At 44.1% G+C, this 19,659-nt stretch overlaps 1 protein-coding gene across 1 annotated transcript; it reads left to right on the forward strand.

The window, feature by feature from the left end:
- The first annotated feature begins 3,775 nt into the window (after window positions 1–3,775).
- Window positions 3,776–8,442, forward strand: LOC131293625 (protein decapentaplegic). Its single transcript, XM_058321701.1, has 2 exons — window positions 3,776–4,433; window positions 7,553–8,442. The coding sequence occupies exons 1-2, from the start codon at window positions 3,776–3,778 to the stop codon at window positions 8,440–8,442; spliced, it is 1,548 nt and encodes a 515-aa protein (XP_058177684.1).
- Window positions 8,443–19,659: the final 11,217 nt, after the last annotated feature.

Here is a 19,659-nt window from a genome sequence, read left to right on the forward strand (position 1 = left end):
GCGCTGAGGATCGGCAAGAAAATAAATCCCTAAGAGTTACATTCCCAAGCAAAGTTCATGCTCATCGTATCATACCAGGGCACAGCAAAGATATGAAATCGTCTTTATCAAACCCAACCATCGGGTAGCGTTAAATTTAAACGCTGGTACAAAATGGTGCACACTTTAATGGCTCCCATAACCTATTCGCACCCAACGACGCTGCAGACGTCGGTTGTCGGTTGCGAAAATCCGACGGGAATGGAAGGACCGTATAATTGCTTCCCTGGTACGACGAATGTCCACCAAGCGTCGTTCCGACGAACGGTTCGTGCAGATGTCCCATAACTCATCCCCCACAACCATACGACAATTTTGCGAGGTCCGCAGGTTTACGTGATGGCGCTTGCCATGATCCTTATGACATAAATCAAAACCAAATGGAAGGACGTGGCTTATGGGCATCTTTTCCTTGCAGTCGTTCGACTTGCTTGCGGACGACGGGGTCAACAGGGTAAAGTGATTAACCTGCACACTTGACAGCCATGGGAAAATGAGCCTTCAGACCGAATGCTTGAGGAGGGAACAGAATTAAAAATGCAAGAAGACGGTCGGGCTGGCAGTTGATGATGGCCAGATAGATTGCCTGACACTGATAGCGCCCGTAATCATCCGCCATTTGGCTGATTTTAATCCGCGTAATCTGCCGCATTGGCTTCGGATGCCGGATGGAAGGGTTGTTTTCCACTTTAATCACGCGTCGCCGCGGGCCGCCATCTTTGCTAGTACGTTTATGGAAGTGTAAGCAATAACGCCTTATCAACCGCGTAAACTAAGTCATCACTTCTCTAGCTTTGCAAGTTCCGCGCCTCGGGATTTGGTTGGTGGGTATGATTCACCATCATCAGCGGCGCACCGAGAGGCAGCTACCTTAAACAGCCCGAAGATCCCTCCGCTGTCGTCTGGTTGTAGGCTCCGTTCCACCTGACGCCATCGTGGAGTCGGCGAACGTGTTAAACAATCAAAACATAAAACTGTGTATGTTGGCGACCGAAAAAGGTCCTGAAGGTGTCGGACCCGGCGTGGCGAGGCGTCAACTTGGCGACACTCGTACGCCCGACACCCCGACCGTAGTCTCGTGGAGAGCTGTGTCGAGGGCGTTGTAAAAATAGAACTTTGCTATCGGCAACTGTGGCCTGGACGTAAGAAGCTGGAATTTAGCGGGAAGGAGTAGGACATGTAGTTGACAATTATTATTATTCAAATGTGATTGACAAAGCTGAGGAGTTACGTGCCGGTTTGTGAGTGTGTGTTTGTGTGTAGGACTGGTTAGATAAAGTAACGAGCGGTTGCTATAAATATAAAACCTGTACCCAGAAATACTCCGACACTGGTCGAGGTGTGAAGGTGTATGATTGGGAGAGGTAGCTGAATCGACATTGGCCAATTCCGATCGGATGCAGCAGCGAGGGTCTCCTGATAGTAATTGTTTGTTTATTGAGCGTTTTAGCGCACACTCTGGCACATAAAGTAGCTCGACGTAAGCGCGCAAAAACGGTCGTTGTGTTGGAGGACGTGCTTTGAGGAGGCTCAGGTACCAGCTTTTGACTGCACACATTGCCCGTGGATGAGGCAAAGCTTGAGGCAAACCGCAAGTGTGAACCCGGGGCGTTCTTGGACGGAGGAAGAGCAAGCCCGCATTACGAAATACGATCGCCGTTTCAATTCGCGATTATTTACGCCTGTGAGGCGATCGATCGATTGCACGAACATTTGTGCGGAAAGTGTCCGTCTGACGCACTTGGCAATGGTTGGTTGTTTGGTGTGCCAATTAAGGGCCGCCAGGAGCAAGATTAGCTACAGCTGAGCAAATAAACGGCATTGGGATGAATAATTTCTCCCTCTCCCTCCCTGTCTCTCACTTTCTCTCTCTCTCTCTCTCTCTCTCTGTGGCCTAGATCGAAGCATATAGTTTCAATCGGAATCGAAAACGAGGGTGAACTTAGTTGACGTCCATCTTTGATTAAATGTGGGGCTTCGTGGAAAATGCTATAACGCCTCGTTATCGAACAACGAGGTAAAGCACCGCGATCATGGATCAACCTCTACCTCCAGGCCTTCTAAGAACTGCTTCTCTCGCGCGCAGGTGCTCCCCATTGATAAAGGGGTATGGAAATTACCGAGCCAACCCACCGACAACGAGCGCATAGTAGTTCAAGTGGCACACAAAAGGGACTAAATGGACTGGCCCTGGGAAAACCCCAAGCAGCTAACTGAACAGGCAAATCGCTCTACCCAGCCCCTGAGCCCGGCCCGTGCACCTGAGGGACCCGCTCAAAGCGGACCTGGACCGTCTCGAGGGCTTTCGAGAGGAAGGTGTGGTAGCTTTGAGTGCGATAGTTTACGGACCTACCTAGCCAAGGAAAAAATAGAAAAAAGGACAAACCGAACGAAATAACATTCTCCAGTTCCCCGCCCCGTATTATGAAGAACAATTGAGTTTGTTGTCCTCGGTGCGTAGGAGCTGTTGATCGACACAGGGGCACAAGCCCTGATCCCGGCGTGGGTAGCAAAATTTAGATCTTCCTGTAATCTCTCGCCTTGCACGCCCTGTTACATATCCTTTCCTCCCAACTGTCCGGAGTGTCCGTCCGTCCGTCCCATCGCTTTTCGGTGTCGTGCGGATGGAAATTAGGAGAAAGAAAAGTGGCGATGTGAAGGGGCGCTTGTGTCCTTTTCTGGGTGCAAGAAAAGATGGGACCCAGGGGAGGAGAAACGAGCGGACTGGGGACGTGCGAGCACGTCTCGAGAGAAGGAAAGTTTGATTGCCGAGCGTCAGCAGCAGCTCATAAAAGAAGGCACTTGAGATTCACAGCTTGTGGCCATTGTTTCGCACGATCGTAAAGATCGAAGGACCCGGCAAAAAGGTAGCACGCGGGGACAAGAAGAGGCGCGGAAGAGTGGGAAAAAAATCTCCATTCGTGCCTTCCCGTCGCGCCTTCACTTCGGTTTCCTTCCTGGATCCACATAGAAGAGATGCACCTGACCAAGCGAACTCACTCAAGTAGTTTTCTAAAACGTTCCGTGTACTCTCTTCCTCGAGTTCCCTCGATCCGGCTATAACTTTTTTGTGCTATAAAATGTATCACTACCCTCGTCGGTCCGTTGCCTGTACCCACACTGACCTCGACGAATGCACGGCTACGCTGCCTGACGAGATGGCGGTCGTGGGAGAGAGGAAAGAATAATGTTTTCCAAAACAAATGTCAGCTCCATTCCCTGCGACGCCTAAGGTTAAGAGAGTCGTAGCTGTGCCGGTCGAGATGGTGAAGATCGGTGTCGATCATGCAGAAGATGATGATGATCGTACGGAGGGCGATGATGCAAACCGTCGCCGCGTAGTCTGCGCCGCAGTCTTGGCCCCTCGTAAACACCCCTCTCCCCCCTCTGCGAGTGCGGGTTGGTTGTGAAAACATTTACTTAATTATCAGCTTCCTTCCTTGCGAGAGTGCTGCTGGAACGTGCCTGTTCCACGACACGAAGTCTAGAGTGGATTATTGTCACCGAGTGGTCAACGTCGCCGAGCGTCAATCTCGCCGGTTATAGTTTCATCGTAAACATAGAGTTATCACGATGCTTAGATTCCTTTCGGTTTTCATAGCGGGAGCAATAAAAAGGTTGGCGCGTGCTAGGCTTTAGCTCATTTGATGTGATCCTCTTCTGGCGTTCACTAATAATTGTATTTCTCTTTTTATTTTCCCTCTCTTTTGGGCACAGACTACCACGACCAACGACCATGCACGCGTGGCTCCATGTCCTCGCGGTGCTGGCGATCTTACCGAGCCTCATCCAAGTCGCTGGCACCGACGGTACGGGATCGACCGCACTGATCAGCGTCTTCAGCAGCGGGGCCGTCGAGGATGGCGAGTCCCTGAGATTCAGCAGTACCAATCAACCTGGACCGACCTCGGAGGCCGCCAGTAGTGTCGCGAGTGAGAAATTGGCGTCCGGGACGGCGAGTCGGAACATCCAAGTGAGTCCGATGGTGCAAAGTGGTGGCGTGAACAGTGATATCAGCGAGTACAGAGAGTTCGTCGAGCGAAAGCCGGACCCGGTGGAAGAACTGGTGGACGAACCGGTGGAACCAGCGCAGAATAGCGTTGACAGCGAGAATGAACTTGGTGACGGTAGCGACGGCTACGGTAGCGCTAGCAGTGATAGTAGTGCCAGCAAGCCAGATCCTAAAACACTAGTCGAAATAGAGAAGAATCTCTTAAGTCTGTTTGGTTTTCCTAATCGACCAAAAATCGATAGATCTAAGGTGGTGATACCAGAAGCGATGAAGCAGCTCTACGCTCAGATCATGGGCCATGATCTGGTCGACTCCGTCAGCGTACCAAAGGAAGGACTCAACACGCGCAACGCGAACACGGTGCGGAGTTTCACGCACGAAGGTACGTACAAACTTAGTACATGGCGTTAGGTCTTACAGCAAGCCAGCTCTATAGGAAGCCGAAGGCACACGGAGTCACCGCATGCACAGGCTGGCAAACCGGTACACACCGGGCATCGGTGCGATCAAGATACGAGAACACGAAATGCCCAGCTGTAGTCGAACTTGTATCGATCTATCCTTCGCGCAACACTCGATGTATTGCTACACCAGCTTGGAGGCTAACTTTCTGCAAGCGAACGGCCCGATTGAACTTGTTTTCCGATTAATTGTACGGCAAACCGGTGTGCCGTTCAAAATTGTCTTATGCCTGCACACCTACGCAGCTGCCTTGAGCTGACGATGGCTTGCACAAGATCGTATCGGACAGATTAGATTGAGTGTGCTTCGATAGCGCTTTTATTTCTTATTTCAATTACATAAGTTGGCAGAACCTGGAATAAAATGGAGAAGTTGGGCGTACTGGGTAGACTCACCCGAAATTCGGCTTATTCAATGCGTTACACCGCCGGGCCTCAAAATAGTCTAATTAAATGCGCATTTATTTTCCCGATCGGAACCGCTTGTGCTTGAGCCGAATGTGCTGGACTTGAAGATGGATTAGCTAACAAAAACGCGCCTGTTCCTCAGAAGAAACCGCCACCATCTGGATTGATTACTCTCGAATGACTCTCGTAGTTTTTGCGGCAGGGGAAAGTAAATACACTTGCGCCACCGCCAGAGCATTCCGGGAATCGTTCTCAACAAAATGGCTGCTGCACTTAATTGCATTGCCTTTCGGTGAAACGTACATGTATATATATTTGTATACGCCCGTGATCGGTGAACTGTTTACACAATCTCGAAACGCACGATCAACGTGCGGCTGCAAAGGCCCACATTTTGGTGGATGTGAACACCTTTGGGCCGGGGTTGTAATGCCGCATCTCGAGTGGGGTCTACCGCGAACAGGGCACACGTGTTTTGGAGTTGATGGGTAATTCGGTGCGTAAAATAATCGATTTATTTTGCACACGACGATGACGGGCCTCTGTGTCGAATTGCGAACGATCATCGTGGCTGGACCACCGACCGGGCGTAAAAACACTACGCCGGGAAGGGGCATACCGGAGGTGAGTGTTTGTGTCCAGCTGGTAGGTTCAAGGAGAACCGTCTATCGACACTCCATTGCAGCGAAGATCGTAGTCTGCAGCGCCGTCTTACCGTTTTCCACTCGTTTTCCACCGCAGATCTACGCGTTGACCTTTGGCGTTTGTAGTTTGGCAGCAGGTTTATAGCGCAGCACCACTTCGTCTGCATCCCGGAGAGAGGGAGTAAGATTTCCGCGCCGGAGTATTTACGGGACATCCGAACCCAGAACCCCACCCCGCCGGGGTGGATGGCGGCGCGTAAGAAATTACGCAAAAAGCGATTACGGCGCCGCACCGCGAGTCGGCAGAGGCGGGCAAAATGCGCAAACCCCCGGGGTTGCTTGTAAACAAACACGCTCGCACCCGGCTTGTGTGGCCTCTAGTTTACTATACCGACCGACACCTCGTTTGAGTCGCGCCGATCGTAATTAAGCGGTGGAAAGCCACGAGGCGCAATTTTCGGCTAATCCAACGGGCGACTCAAAACCAGCAGTTCTGGATGCTCTCGTGCGGTTGTTTGCGAAAGTGGTTGATCCGCCGAACAGCCGTTTAGTGCTGCTTAGTAGCTCCAGCACTCCCAGGCGGATGTAACGCTTCTTGCCCGCCCGCCCGCCCAGCAAATCACAAACAAACAAAACGTCGATCCGCGAAATGGGTTTCGTAGATTTTCGCAGAAAAGTCCGGAGTCCAACGAATTGCACGTTGTGCAAATTTGTTACACGGTAACGAGGCGGACAAGGAGCGGGGTTTTCGGTTAATCGATTAAGAAGCGGCTGTTGTTGCTATTGGCCACTCGCCACGCGGTTTCTATCCGATTTTGCGCCCAGACCAATGGAGGTGGCAAGGATAGAATAGTATGTTTATTTTACTGGAACCGCGAAATTATGATGTTTCGCAGATCCGGTTGTCGTGTGGAGGTTTTCGATCAACACAATGAGAGATCCCCGTCTCAAAGCCAATCGTTTGCATAACTTGAGAGAAATGTATTTTCATTGCAACGGAATACAATATCCGTTTGTTTGGACACCCAAAGTCATATAGGTTAATAGATCAAGCATATATTTTAAAACATTACCCTACACACTCTTCGATACAATATGTGAGACTTTTACTTCAGCGTTCGAATCTTCACGATCTTTTACAATATCGGTTTCGTTTAGTTCATGTTTAATGTTTGTAACAGTTTTGTGATTTATATTCCATTTATGGGAGCGACTACTTGCCTGACTGATTGAATCGCAAAGTAGAATCGTAGAGCTTTTAGCAATTACGATCTCCTTAGGATTGAAATATTTGGAGTAACTTGTAACCCATTTATTTATTCATCGTATGCGTGGGTTCCGAATCTTTCGAAATTGGAAATTAGAAGTCTCCATAAACATTAGAAGTCTCCATTTTTCGAATCCGAAGAAAAGATTGAATCAATGATTGATATTGGATTCAATCCTAAGAATTCAACATGTTTGGCAACAAGTAAATTTTTACATCCTCGTTCACTTGTTTGAGATTCAAGTCGAAGTTTAATGTACAAATCTTAGGGATGATCACTCATGTTGCGAGTTACTAAAAAAACTCGAATCATATTTATGATTTAAATCTATACCAAGATTAATTAATTAAAGATAGGGCACCATGTTTTTATTTTCCAGCAATTACTTATAATTGACTACCAAAACTATAGAGGCCATGTTATAGATTGATCTGAGCTATTCTCGTATTGAACTTTTTTTAACGGATAGTTTTACATATCGCCTTGTGGACTCAAATACATTGGGTTTTTGTTTGATGTGGGGTAAAAAATTACTCTTTAGCGAGAATTCATAGTTTGTGAACTTAAAACATCCCTAATCATCCAGTTTTTGATCTAAACTCTGGTTAAGATGATATGAATCTTCTTTGAGATTTGTCTAATATTCGTATGGATCGTTAACTGGTCACTAAAATGTTTACTAATGGTTTTACCCTTCTTTGCTGCTCCATCCTTTTGCAGAAAGTAACATTGACGAGCGGTTCAAGCACCACCATCGCTTCCGGTTACTGTTCAACGTATCGAGTATCCCGCGAGGCGAGAAGTTGCGTGCGGCTGAACTGACGTTGACGCGAGACGGCATTCCGGCTGCCCTGCCGTCCACCACCTATCAGGTTCTGGTGTACGACATCGTGCGACCCGGCATCAAGGGTAAGCGCACCCCAACCTTCCTCCTGGTCGACTCGCGTACGTTGCGCATCAACGAAACGGGCACGGCCAGCTTCGACGTGATGCCGGCGGTGGAGCGATGGCTGCGGCAACCACGCAAAAACCACGGGCTCTTCGTGCAGGTGACCAGTCGTCAGCAGCGTGGCCATCGGCGGCAGCGGCGCAGTGTGCAGACGGTGCCGGACCACGAACACGTCCGGCTGCGACGTAGCGTCGACGAACAGCACGACAGCTGGGTACAGAAGCAACCACTGCTGTTCACCTACACCGACGACGGGCGACACAAGCAGAGGCCGATCCGGGACGCCATCAGCAGCGCCAACCGGGCCCGGCGTGCCTCGGCCAAGCGCAGCAGTCGTCGGAAAAACGAGCTCTGCCAGCGAAAACCACTGTACGTCGACTTCAGCGACGTCGGCTGGAACGACTGGATCGTGGCGCCGCCCGGGTACGAGGCGTACTTCTGCCAGGGCGACTGCCGGTTTCCGATCGCCGACCATCTCAACACGACCAACCACGCGATTGTGCAGACGCTGGTCAACTCCTACAACCCGACGCTCGCGCCCAAGGCCTGCTGCGTGCCCACGCAGCTCTCCTCCATCTCGATGCTCTACCTCAACGAGCAGAACAAGGTGGTCCTCAAGAACTACCAGGACATGACGGTGGTCGGCTGTGGCTGTCGATGAGCGATCGAGCAAAGAAGTGGAAGAAGCTTTGAGAAAGGGGACCATCCCCGGCATGGGTTCGTGAGAATCTGCAAAGAAGATAGGACCATTAGGAACCGGCAGGGCCGCTACCGTTTGTTTTAGTTTTATCAGTTTTTTTTGTTTTGTTCTGAGGAATACGATCGCGACAGCACGAATCATTCACGTACTAAGAGAGTGAGAGAAACGAGAAAAAAGGTTTGGTGTAGCTGTAAGTACGAAAGGAGGCATTGAAACATTGTACCATATTAGAATGATTTAGAGAAGAACGATAGAAAAGATACAGATAGGCTGCTGCCAGTGTTGCAAATAAAAATGCGTGTGCCACCGATGGACCGAGGTGAAGTTTGTTGACAAAACAAAAGTAAGAAAGAACAGAAAGGGCACAATGTACATATTTTACTGATAGAAATCCGCAGAAAGTGCATTGCGATGCTGTAGCTGCTTGTAGATGAGTGTAAAAAGTTAAGCTCTAGAACACAGCGAGGTAAATAGGAAGTGGTAACGAAAAGAAAATAAAAACACACACGGAAGGGAATAGTACTGACACTGTAAATTGTATGCTAAAGCAGGACTCGAATTGATTGATGCAGTAAGCGATGGAAACCCGCTCAGCAAAACGCCACTTTATACCTTTTGTAGCTCGTGTGCTTTCGAACGCTTGATGGAAGCTGCATTACACACTTAGGAGCGTATTTATTTAATCGTAAGGAAATGACGGTGTGCATAATGTGCCCATCATACGGTGTGAGCAACATTGACAAACCGAAAGCGAACACGAAAATGAAAAAAAAAGAAAAACAAAAAACCCCATCGCCAATCGAAAGTTGTTGCATGATGAGAGAAGAGGTTCAGGTTTTTTGGCGTAAGCAAAAATTGAGAGAGATAGAGAGAGAGGCAAATAAGAGAAAGCAACGCCATTAGAAAAGCCACTTCTATAAAGTTCTAAACAACACGCCTCCTTCCGATTGTATTCGCTTCGGATCGGAAAGCGTAGCGGTAATCTTCACCTACTGTTTGACCGATGTTTTTTGTGTGTAAATTTTGTATATTATTAATGTACCTGTAACGAAAAGGAAACGTATTTATTTTACGAAACGAACACGTGTGTGTGTGTGTAATTGAGGAATAAAATTTTGTAAGAAATTCATACTAGCAAATTATTTTCATTTAATGTTTTATAGCTATTGTCATTTAAAAGTGAAAGAAAAATTACAAACCATTACAACGGATATAGAACAAGTGAGGAGCAAACCCATTTTGATTGATATATGTTTTTTGGTTTCCATCTATCATACGATGTAGGGGAAAGTGGGACTAGAAACATCGTTGCGATACTGGCATGTTTTTAACTGAATTATGCAATTCAAACAAATATGAGTCAATGAAATGTGTTTTATAAAAACTACAGTTCTCGCGACGAGAAACGGGGCACCGATTGAATCCAAGTAAAACGCGTGTCCAGTATAGACAGGCCAAAGGGTAAGGCACGATGAACGAGAGAAATACCGTATTTTATCGAGTATAGTACGCATACGAGTATACAGCAAACCTAAACCAAAACAAAAGTATTGAGTAGTTCAGCTTGGTTACTTTCTGCTTGGGTTACTTCCGTATATACTCGCACTATACTCGATAAAAAACGGTTATGATAAAAACTGATACTCGCGTGTGGCCAGCTGAGTCCGGAAGATCGACACTCAGCTGAGTAGCTTCCTGCAGTCAACAGTCCGACATTTAAATTTTAAAATATATTTAAATTGATACCGCCCCGAATAAACACCCGAAATAAATAAAATTGAATCTAAAATTATTAGAAGATCGATTTTTGTAATTAAAGGTAAAACCAGTTTTAATATGACTGATAAGCAATCATCAATTACCTTAAAATGTTATTCATAATAAACTGAAAAGAATTGAATTTATTTACATCAATTAAAAAGCGGGTGAAAACTAAAACGTTCTCATCTGGAATTTAAATACCTCGGTAGATGTGAATCAGAATGCGCCGGTATAAATGTAGGGCAAACAAGATATTTTCTTTATTTAATCATCATTCATCGTGTATCATAAAGGTTCGATGCAAAAACCCGATTATTTGTAGGGTGTTGGAAACACACCTTTACATTATTTTAACACATTGACGGACGGGTACATCTATAGATGTAATGGCTCCGTTTCAGTTTGCATCCGATCACATCATTTTGGTGTGCTGTCAACGCTGACTCCTGACACGCACCACAGACTACTGGATGTAAACAAATATCAAATGAAAAGTAAGCAAATTTCACAGAGCGCCTTGCTGTTCGTACGTAAATTCTAATAAAGATTGAAAAAGATTGATCAACCAGGGCGGCCAGATACGGAGGGACTAGTGCAAACGCGCCGATCGTAATGCGTTTCGAAAGCATGTGTTAAAGTGCAAAGTGTTAACAAAGCATGACCATAAGTAAATTGAACCAAGGAAAGCGAGCTACTGCGGCGCCTCTAGCGGCGTCAGGAGAAAACTAATATTTTTGGTAGTATTGGTAAATAGTAACAATGAAGTTGTGAAAGTTTCAGACCTGTACTATTGTTTTTCGCTAAATGCCGTACAATAGAAATTGATCGACCAAAAATAGCTCCGCACAAATCACTGGAGCGCCGGTGGACAGATTGACAAAGCCTGGAATCCATAAAAAAGGAAAAAAAAATTTCAAGTATTTTTCCTTTGTACAGTTATACATAAGGTTTGTTATAAAAATAGGTTTTTACTATTTACATGTTCCCTGTTCCTATAAATTCACATAAAGTATTTTGCTGATTTTTCGACCTGCCATTATTCCAAGGTGGTCTTGGAGTGGTACTGGACCAATAAGATCCTCTGGTACCAAAACCAAATTTCCCAGAGTTTCACCCCATCGAAAAACTCTGGGCAATCACAAAACTTAATTTTAGACGAAGTGTTGGAACAGTTAGAGATGTTCTTGGCAAGAAGAAGTGAACGGACGTTGCGAAAACGGTGTCCCTTTCCACGATACGAGCGCTAATGCAGGAACCAAAACACAAAATACGTGAATTTATAAGAACAGTGAACACTAGAATACTAAAAACCTATTTTCATAACAATCGTTATGCATAATTGTACAAAAGAAAAATACTTGTCATTTTTATTGTTTTTTTTATGGGTTCCCGGCTTATTCAATTTGCTCAATTGCCTTGGTTTTCCAGTTATTTGTGCGGGCTATTTTTGGTCGATCAATTTCCATTATACGGCATTTAGCGAAAAACAATAGTACAGGTCTGAAACTTTCACAACTTCATTGTTACTATTTACTTATACTACTAAAAATATTAGTTTTTTAGCATTTCATCAAAGCTTCATGCCATCGAAGTTACTTAAGAAAAATTATTACAAGTTGAACCTTACAACTAATCTAAGCAGTATCAAGAGAAACAACAACACACATTTCTTCTTCACTATTACATACAATTACAATACAATTTAAACACGCTGCTCAATGTTGTTGGTTTTGGAATCCAAACGAGGTAAATCAAAGTGTTTAAATAATTAAAGAGTTTAAAACCGTGTGTTATACAACTAATGGCAGTTAAATATCATTTTCGTTTGACTGAAAACTAAACTAAGTAATATTGTCATGTTCTCGTAAGGAGTTTATTGTACACTCAAAACGAGGGATTAAGTTACTGCGGGAGAATCAGTACCTCATGTCGACCTGCCTTCCATTTGTTTCCAATTTGAACCCCACTAAACCTACATAGCTCCTCGCAGTCTGCCGGGTGGTAGGACGCTGTATGTTGAACCCAATAAGAGGATGAAGAAAAGATTCTATCTGGTAAAAACGAACAAAACTGCACGGTGGGAACGCGTGTACGTTCAAAGGACCACCCAGCCGGTGCCGACAGGATTTGGATACGGTAGAATAAATGCAAGCGAAAACAAGAAATGTTGCGAAAAGATTCGGCCCCAAAACGAAACTCCGCCGCTTTGCCAGGCGTTGCAGCACGGACGCACGTTTGCGACGCCGGCCCGTGGTACGAGCAAAAACACACCATTCAGACATATTTGTGAAAAATGTTCCCTTTGTTCGAATTCCGTTGAAATGCAGCACACCGGATGGGAAAACGCCGTGCCTTTTCAACGTCAGTGGCCCACCTGTGAGCTGCGCGAAAAACGCTCTCCTCGCGCATCGTTATGTTTACCCAAAGGAACCTCCTATGTAAGCTAAGAACAGTCGCAAGAAAATACTTTCCCCGCTCCCAGCAAGCACCACCGGAAAGTCGGAAAGGACACCACCGTTCGGTATTATCTCCATCTTGCTGCTACTTCCTTGCAAACACAATGGACTTTATCATGGTAACATTTGGTGGGAAATAAAGGAAACGATAGGGGCTTTCTCAGTTTCGTCAATAATCGTGGGACCGTTGGGAATTCACTTCGCGCAGTAAGATGTTACAAACAAACTTCAGCATCTTGATTTTCTGTAGCCGATAGAGGCTATGCTGTATGAACTTATTAGAAACAGCTTGAACATCTCATTAGGGCCAACTGTTTGATCGTGGGCACTTTTCTCTTGCATAATCCGCCCTAGTCTGGGGATGGAACTTGCCCAACTAAATTGTATCGCAACCAGCACACGTTGGGGCATACTGTTTCACTAATATATTACTTTGTGTGATTCAATGGAATATACTTGCCACTTCGCATGCCTTCGCCGTGAATGAAATAGAAGTAAATGCAAGTGATGCAATACGCAACCCTTTAATCAAAATTAGTTTACTGATCATATAATCTATTTCTATAAAACTGAGTGTTTGTTTGTTTGTGACGCTAAAATTTAAAACCAGCTGAAACTATCTTGACGATGCCTTCGTATGATTTTTTTCCTTTCTACCCAAGGACGTTTTAAGAAAAAAACATTTGAAAATTCCCATGGAAAATCTAGAAAGTTCTCAAAATTGTCTGAGCCAATCTTGATAATGTCCTCGGATTATTTTGTTCTTTTTTGTTCAATGAAGGTTTGAAAATAAGAAAATTTTAAAATTTCCAAGGAAAAGCTAAAAAAATGAAAATTCTTAAAGATATTAAATTATAATCTCTACATATTATATCGCAGCTATATTACTCCATATTATAAAATCAATTCTACTATTTACAATTAAAACTTATCTCTTAGTCAATCTTATCGAAATTCCATAAAATCTATCAATTTTACAATGTTGGCTTAAGATTGTTATCCAACTTAAACTACACCACCATTACCACTACAACTTAAACCATCACTTTTTTCCATAGCTTTTTTAAATTGTAGAAAATTACGAGTCCGAATTCAAAAACTGATCGAATTATTACATATCGGTTAATCAACAAGCGATCGTCTGTATCACGTATATTTGCTGGTGACAGGTTGTATTTTGGTGAGTGATAAAAAAGAGGTTAGCTGCACGTACATATTGGTGGACATGATTTCATCAGATCAAATTGCAAAAAAAATGACCCAATGCTCCATGGAGTCTGCAATCCCACTTCGTTTGTATGGAAACACCAACTTCATATCATATTGGCCTATATTGTGTAAGGCATTGAAAACTTTATGAATGTTGAGTACTTAAGTTCAGTGAAAGCAAACAAACAAGTTTGCAAGTACGTCGCCGGAACCGATATGGTGTATTTTGGCACTGAAGGAGATGAGATAAGCAAGAATTAAATGAGCCGACATGTAATGTGCATCCAGCAGTTTTTATTTTTTATTTCAGTTTTGAGCTTATTTGATTGAAGAATTCACCAAGGTCTCGTAACTCAAAAGTACAGCAAGCAAAACAAACCACAAGGAACAAGATTGACAAGTTTTTTTTACTAACGGCATCGATTCTATTCCGAGATCTTTGCTTTATTCCCAGTTACTTCGTTATTATACATTGAATGCAACATCGGCTTGCAAAAGAAAGGCTACCAAGTACATGGACATCGTGTTGTGTTGCCTTCTTGCGTTAGGACAAATTTACACATTCCATCCAAAACGACTACCTTCAATTTGTTTGAGCCATTCCGGAATGTGACGGGTATGGTATGTGGGATTTTTTGAGAAGCATGTACAGTTACAATTGCTGTAACATGATAATTACTAGAATCGACGAACGAACTGCCAGAACAAAAGTTTCTACATTAAACAAAATGATCATTTCGATATGTCAACGTTAAAAAGACGCGTCAACTATGGGATACGTATAAAAACAACATCGCCGAAAATATTTCACAACACATTTGAAAGGGAAATTTTAAATAAAAAAATGAATGATCTACAATGAAAATGCCAGTTTGCAGATGAGTAGCAATCTATTGACTTAAATCCATAAACCAGCACCGAATTGTCGACTTAGAGCTGTATTGGTTCGTGAATTGTAATTGCGAACTTTTCAAATATTGAAAAAATAGTATATACGAGTGTTCCTTTAAATCTGTTCAGATCCGTAAACGTTTTTCCTGCAGGACAATACACTTCAACGAAAAATGAACTCATCACAAATGCTTGTCTGAACTCTGTCCTATACTAACGAATCTACGATTGGTTGATTGTACGTACAATTTTAGGTTAATTCCCTTCACTCGGCATTAAAAATTACGTAGCAACGTTGCTAAAATATGCAACAGATTTATCTAAGCTTGGATTTATTTTGATATTGGTTTTAGTTTTAAATACAATCAGAACGAAACAAAACCATTATCTACTGCTATTGCTGATAAATTCACATATTTTGAGAAGCATATAAACACACTTTATTTATTTTACTAAATTTAAAAATATTTAGCTTTACTTAACCCTTACATACTGCTCCAATTTCCATATCTGATGACACCCTGTGTATTAATGTAATGAGGTGTATATTAATTATTCAGACGTGTATAAAAGGTGCATTGTAAATTTAAGAAAATAAAAAAGAAATGATTTCTTCACCAGCTTTCACATATGGGGTTTGCGATTTTCATTTTTCCAACATCTTTTAAATAAAACTCTTAGAACAATAACCTTCTGGCTTCACTAAGTTCCTGAACGTAGTTGACAGCGAAACGTAGTCATTACAGGCAAATATCTCTAATTTCCGTATCCTTTAGTTCTTCAGCTCGTGAAACAGCACGACTCTTTCATCACAAGTGCTACCATGCTTAAACTAGGGCTGTCACGTATACGCTTCACTTCAAAATCGGGCAGCACGCGTCAAACCATTACTGCAACCTGACCTCTCTAGATGCGTCCGCGCGTACATTAGACCTTACTTAGCCCGGCCAGGTACTTATCCTTCGTAGCACAGGTGTACCGTAATCGGTCCTCGGAATCTGCGGCTAATCGACGGCTATCAAACGGCCGTCGAAAGTTGTCTATCGAAGTGGCAAAGCGTAATTGTCACTATGTGCTTAATTACTCCACATCAGCTCTCGCGAGCTAAAACTTGCTCAGGGGCCAGCTCCGGGGTGAAGGTGTTGTACGGTATGCCTCACCTCTAAGCTATCTATAGCCCTCCTCCGCGAAGCTGATGGCTCGCGCGCGCGTTCCGTTCGCGTTGCGTGAATTGCATCGAAATCGAGCCTAATCAGCACAACTGCCTTACGCTGCGGTTAGATTTTTCTGTAATTAACTCATTAATCGAAGTACTAAAAATATCCCATATTTAAAATTCTAAATTACTGTGATTAGATAGTTGTGATGCTGAACCTATGACGATGTGGATGTTTTCTAATGGAACCACTGCCGGAGTGTGAGGCACTGTGGGTTGAGATATGGATATAAATGTGGATGGTGTGTCTGGCCGGGTGTAAAAGAAAATCACAATTTTTGTTTCTTGTCATGTAGGAAATGAGTAAGATTGTAGTTCGCTATGAATGTATGCCTATGCTATACATAAATTATAGCAGCCTTAAGCGATTTGTAACTTTCAACCGTCGTTTTGGTGGTGCGTTGGACGTACAGCTTGTTAACGTGGTTTCTTAATACACAGCTCCCAACTTTCTTCGAAAATAATACATCATACTTTGCAATAACTCACTCTAATTTAACTCCCGCACACTAGAATATGATAAACTTTCATCAGCTAGGCCAGAAAATACAAAAAACGCAATAAAACGGTTGACCAATTGATTTTTACGAGAATCACGTTTGAAGTTTTACACAAAATAACCATGCCAAGTGCAGTAAAAGTTGCAAAATTCCAAACAATGCAATGGGAAATGGTGTTTATAAGTGCTTAACAGTTAATAAGTAAAAGTTGCCATCAAGCAAATTGCCGATAAGACTTCAATACCTGAATTTTTTTGAAACATATAATTTCCATCATGCGTTGAAATCTTGAAAGTCAGGATTCTATTGAGTCTATTGAGCTATGGATTATTGTTTATACGGCAAAATTTTATAGTTTCTTTAGAATTAAAATACTTCAGTATTTCTTTAACAAGTATAGTAATTTAAATGAAAACATCTACATTTATCAAAACTCTCAATCGAGCGTCCGCTCCTTTGAAATCGAAAAGGTCTATAGTGAGGAGAATTTCACTTGTGTGCGAGCTTTCTATATGTGCCTGAATCGATTTAATGGTGATCACAATGCTATTTTCAGTTTTAAAGATCCAGCGGTTGCAGCTTGAATGTGGCCCCCGATCATCCCGGGTAACATGAGGTGAGTTAAGTTAAAACATAGGAAAAGAACTCCACTGTTGACAACAAGTGAAAATAAAGGCTCGAAAAACGAAGTCGTTTGTCTCTCATCCGGTGAATTCGGAGTGCTGTACAAGTAATCAAATTCCGGATCGTGGCTTACGCAGGTCCAGGTTTCTCTGGAACGTGACTGACGGATGATCGAGACGCACGGGCGTCGATTATTGTTTTCTCTTCGAGCGCGAATTGCGAATCGAACGGCATGACAGTTTGTTTTAGAAAACTCGCGCTACTGGCAACACCAACTATCGGCAACCGTTGGCACGCAGGGATGCCCGTGGCCATTACAGACAGCACGGGGCCGTTCTGGACTGCGTGTGGTCGACTGCATTGAAGCGTGTCAAGTAAACAACGACTTCAAGGGAAACAAACAAACTTTGGCGTGGAGGCGGGAGTGGTTTTTCTAGCACGAATGACGCGATTGGAGCGCGATTCTTAGGATGTTTTGCACTGAGAGAAAGCACAATGTCAAGGCCAGCCCGTTCGTGACGGGTTGTTCCAGCGCTATAGGTCATTGGGGTGAACGGTTGTTTGGAACCGGGAAACTCCTAGGTCTCTTATCGCAATGAATTCATTTGAACTTGCTGAACAATGCTAAACTGTTCCAGAGGACGAGCAAACAACAACGTGCAACAATGTTTATACCTAGAGAATGTACGTTGTTTTCTGTTACTTTTGTTAGCTGACTTTCTGCGTTGGATTCCTTTGATTTGAGTAAATTGATATTATAAAAATTCTTAACAATGAATCCACGATTTCCGGGAGATGTTTAGGCTCTTAACACCGCATTACGCTGAAGATTAACAGGATTGTGACTTAAACATACAGAACTGAAAAAATTTCACTTGTCAGCTAAAGTTAATCACAAGAGCTATACGATTCAGACGTTATAAAGAAATACTTTACATAGGAAAAGAGAAAAATCATAATTTATCTACAAATTCACTCACCAGTTTATCCTCGAATGTTGAAAGCATCAGTAAATATGCTTCTGGCGATGCTTATTATATGTCTCTAAATATTTGTTCCTGCTAATTACACCTGTTATATTGTAATGAGGGGGTCCGCGACAGCCGAGCGGTAGCGCCGGTTAGAAAATCGGCCCATGAGCGCCGGGGCTCACCACCTCGACGGCGTGGGTTCGAATCCCAACCAAGACCGGACCCTCCCCTGTACGAGAGGACTGACTTATCCACGTACAACAGGGAAACAAGTCTCGTAAGCCCTTAACGGGGCAGGCATGACCAAGATCTGACCATTACTTTCTCTCTAAATTTAAAAGCCATTATTGGGAGAATGGAAACCGTAACTACTCGTGTACAAAAACTCCTTCCTTTGACTGTGGTTATTTTTCGATGAGCAATTTTTCAAACAAACAAAAATATCTTAAAAGTTTGTTTGTACTTCCAAATGACATATGGTTTTTTTTCACAGACCCATAAAATCTAACTCCAACTGTTTGTTCTTTCAAATAACTTCAGATAACCATCCACTCCATGAAAATGTTTAATTTTTAATTAATTTCTGCAAAACAGAAAAATCAACCGATGGCACAAAGGCTGCTGTCGGCTAGCGAACTCAATTAACTGCGCAGTACCGGGCCCGATCGTGCTTGAAGATATGAAATGAATTGGCATATTGAAGAAAAAACAGGGAGGCAAAAACACAAGGGTACAAAACGGACCGAGGATTCAAACAATCCGAGGATTCTTTCGGCGGTCAGCAACACCCATACGCCCCATCGAGCCACCCATCGTGCCACACACGATCTTAAGAATTGCTTCCTTGAGAACTACCTGCAAACCAAAACCGAAAGCAAACGACCGGAAGAAGAAATGGAAGAACCGACGCTGCTAATCGTGAACCATTCAACATTCCAGATCGGGGAGATCGCAACTGGTTCGCAATCGCAACGGGGCGAGCTTTAGCACGTTATCCTGCACCGGGAGGTCTCGTTTTGGCTTTCGGGCAGGGAAGGGCAAATTAATCGTTCCGATCACGCTAACGCAGCAGCCTCGCCAGCTACTCGCCACTCAGTCTGACGATGTAAACGCAGTTCGGCCACCATCGTCGTTGCTTTTGGATGGCGGAGAGAGAGGGGGGGGGGGGGGAGAGAGAGAGAGGGGAGGGAGAGATAGGCCAGAGGGATTCCGAGCATCGCCGGCGCATGGACAATGGGTTGTTCGCATACCACCAAAAATAAACTTGAACCTTCATTACGGCGAGTTGTGTTGATTTTTCGCAGGGAAATCCTTTGAGCCCGTCGGCGGAACATTCTGACAATCTCGGAGCAGTAGCCGGAAAGGGGGGAGGGGGGAGGGGCGTGTGGAAACAACTGCTGACCAGAGAAAACCGTGACGCAGTGTGTGTCACGCCACTGTTTCCTCGCCCGGGCCCTTGCAGCTAGCAGCCGATCCTTGTCTCCGCAACGACAGATCGGTACAACATGTGAGGTTTCCATTACCATACACTTTTACCTTACGGCCATTAC

This window comes from Anopheles ziemanni, chromosome 2 (genome assembly GCF_943734765.1).
Source record: "Anopheles ziemanni chromosome 2, idAnoZiCoDA_A2_x.2, whole genome shotgun sequence".
Classification (NCBI taxonomy): Eukaryota; Metazoa; Arthropoda; class Insecta; order Diptera; family Culicidae; genus Anopheles; species Anopheles ziemanni.

Coding starts and splice junctions, on each gene's coding strand:
- LOC131293625 (XM_058321701.1), top strand. CDS start 3,776: ATGCACGCGTGGCTCCATGTCCTCGCGGTGCTGGCGATCTTACCGAGC. Junction 4,434..7,552: donor GCGGAGTTTCACGCACGAAG/GTACGTACAAAC, acceptor ATCCTTTTGCAG/AAAGTAACATTGACGAGCGG.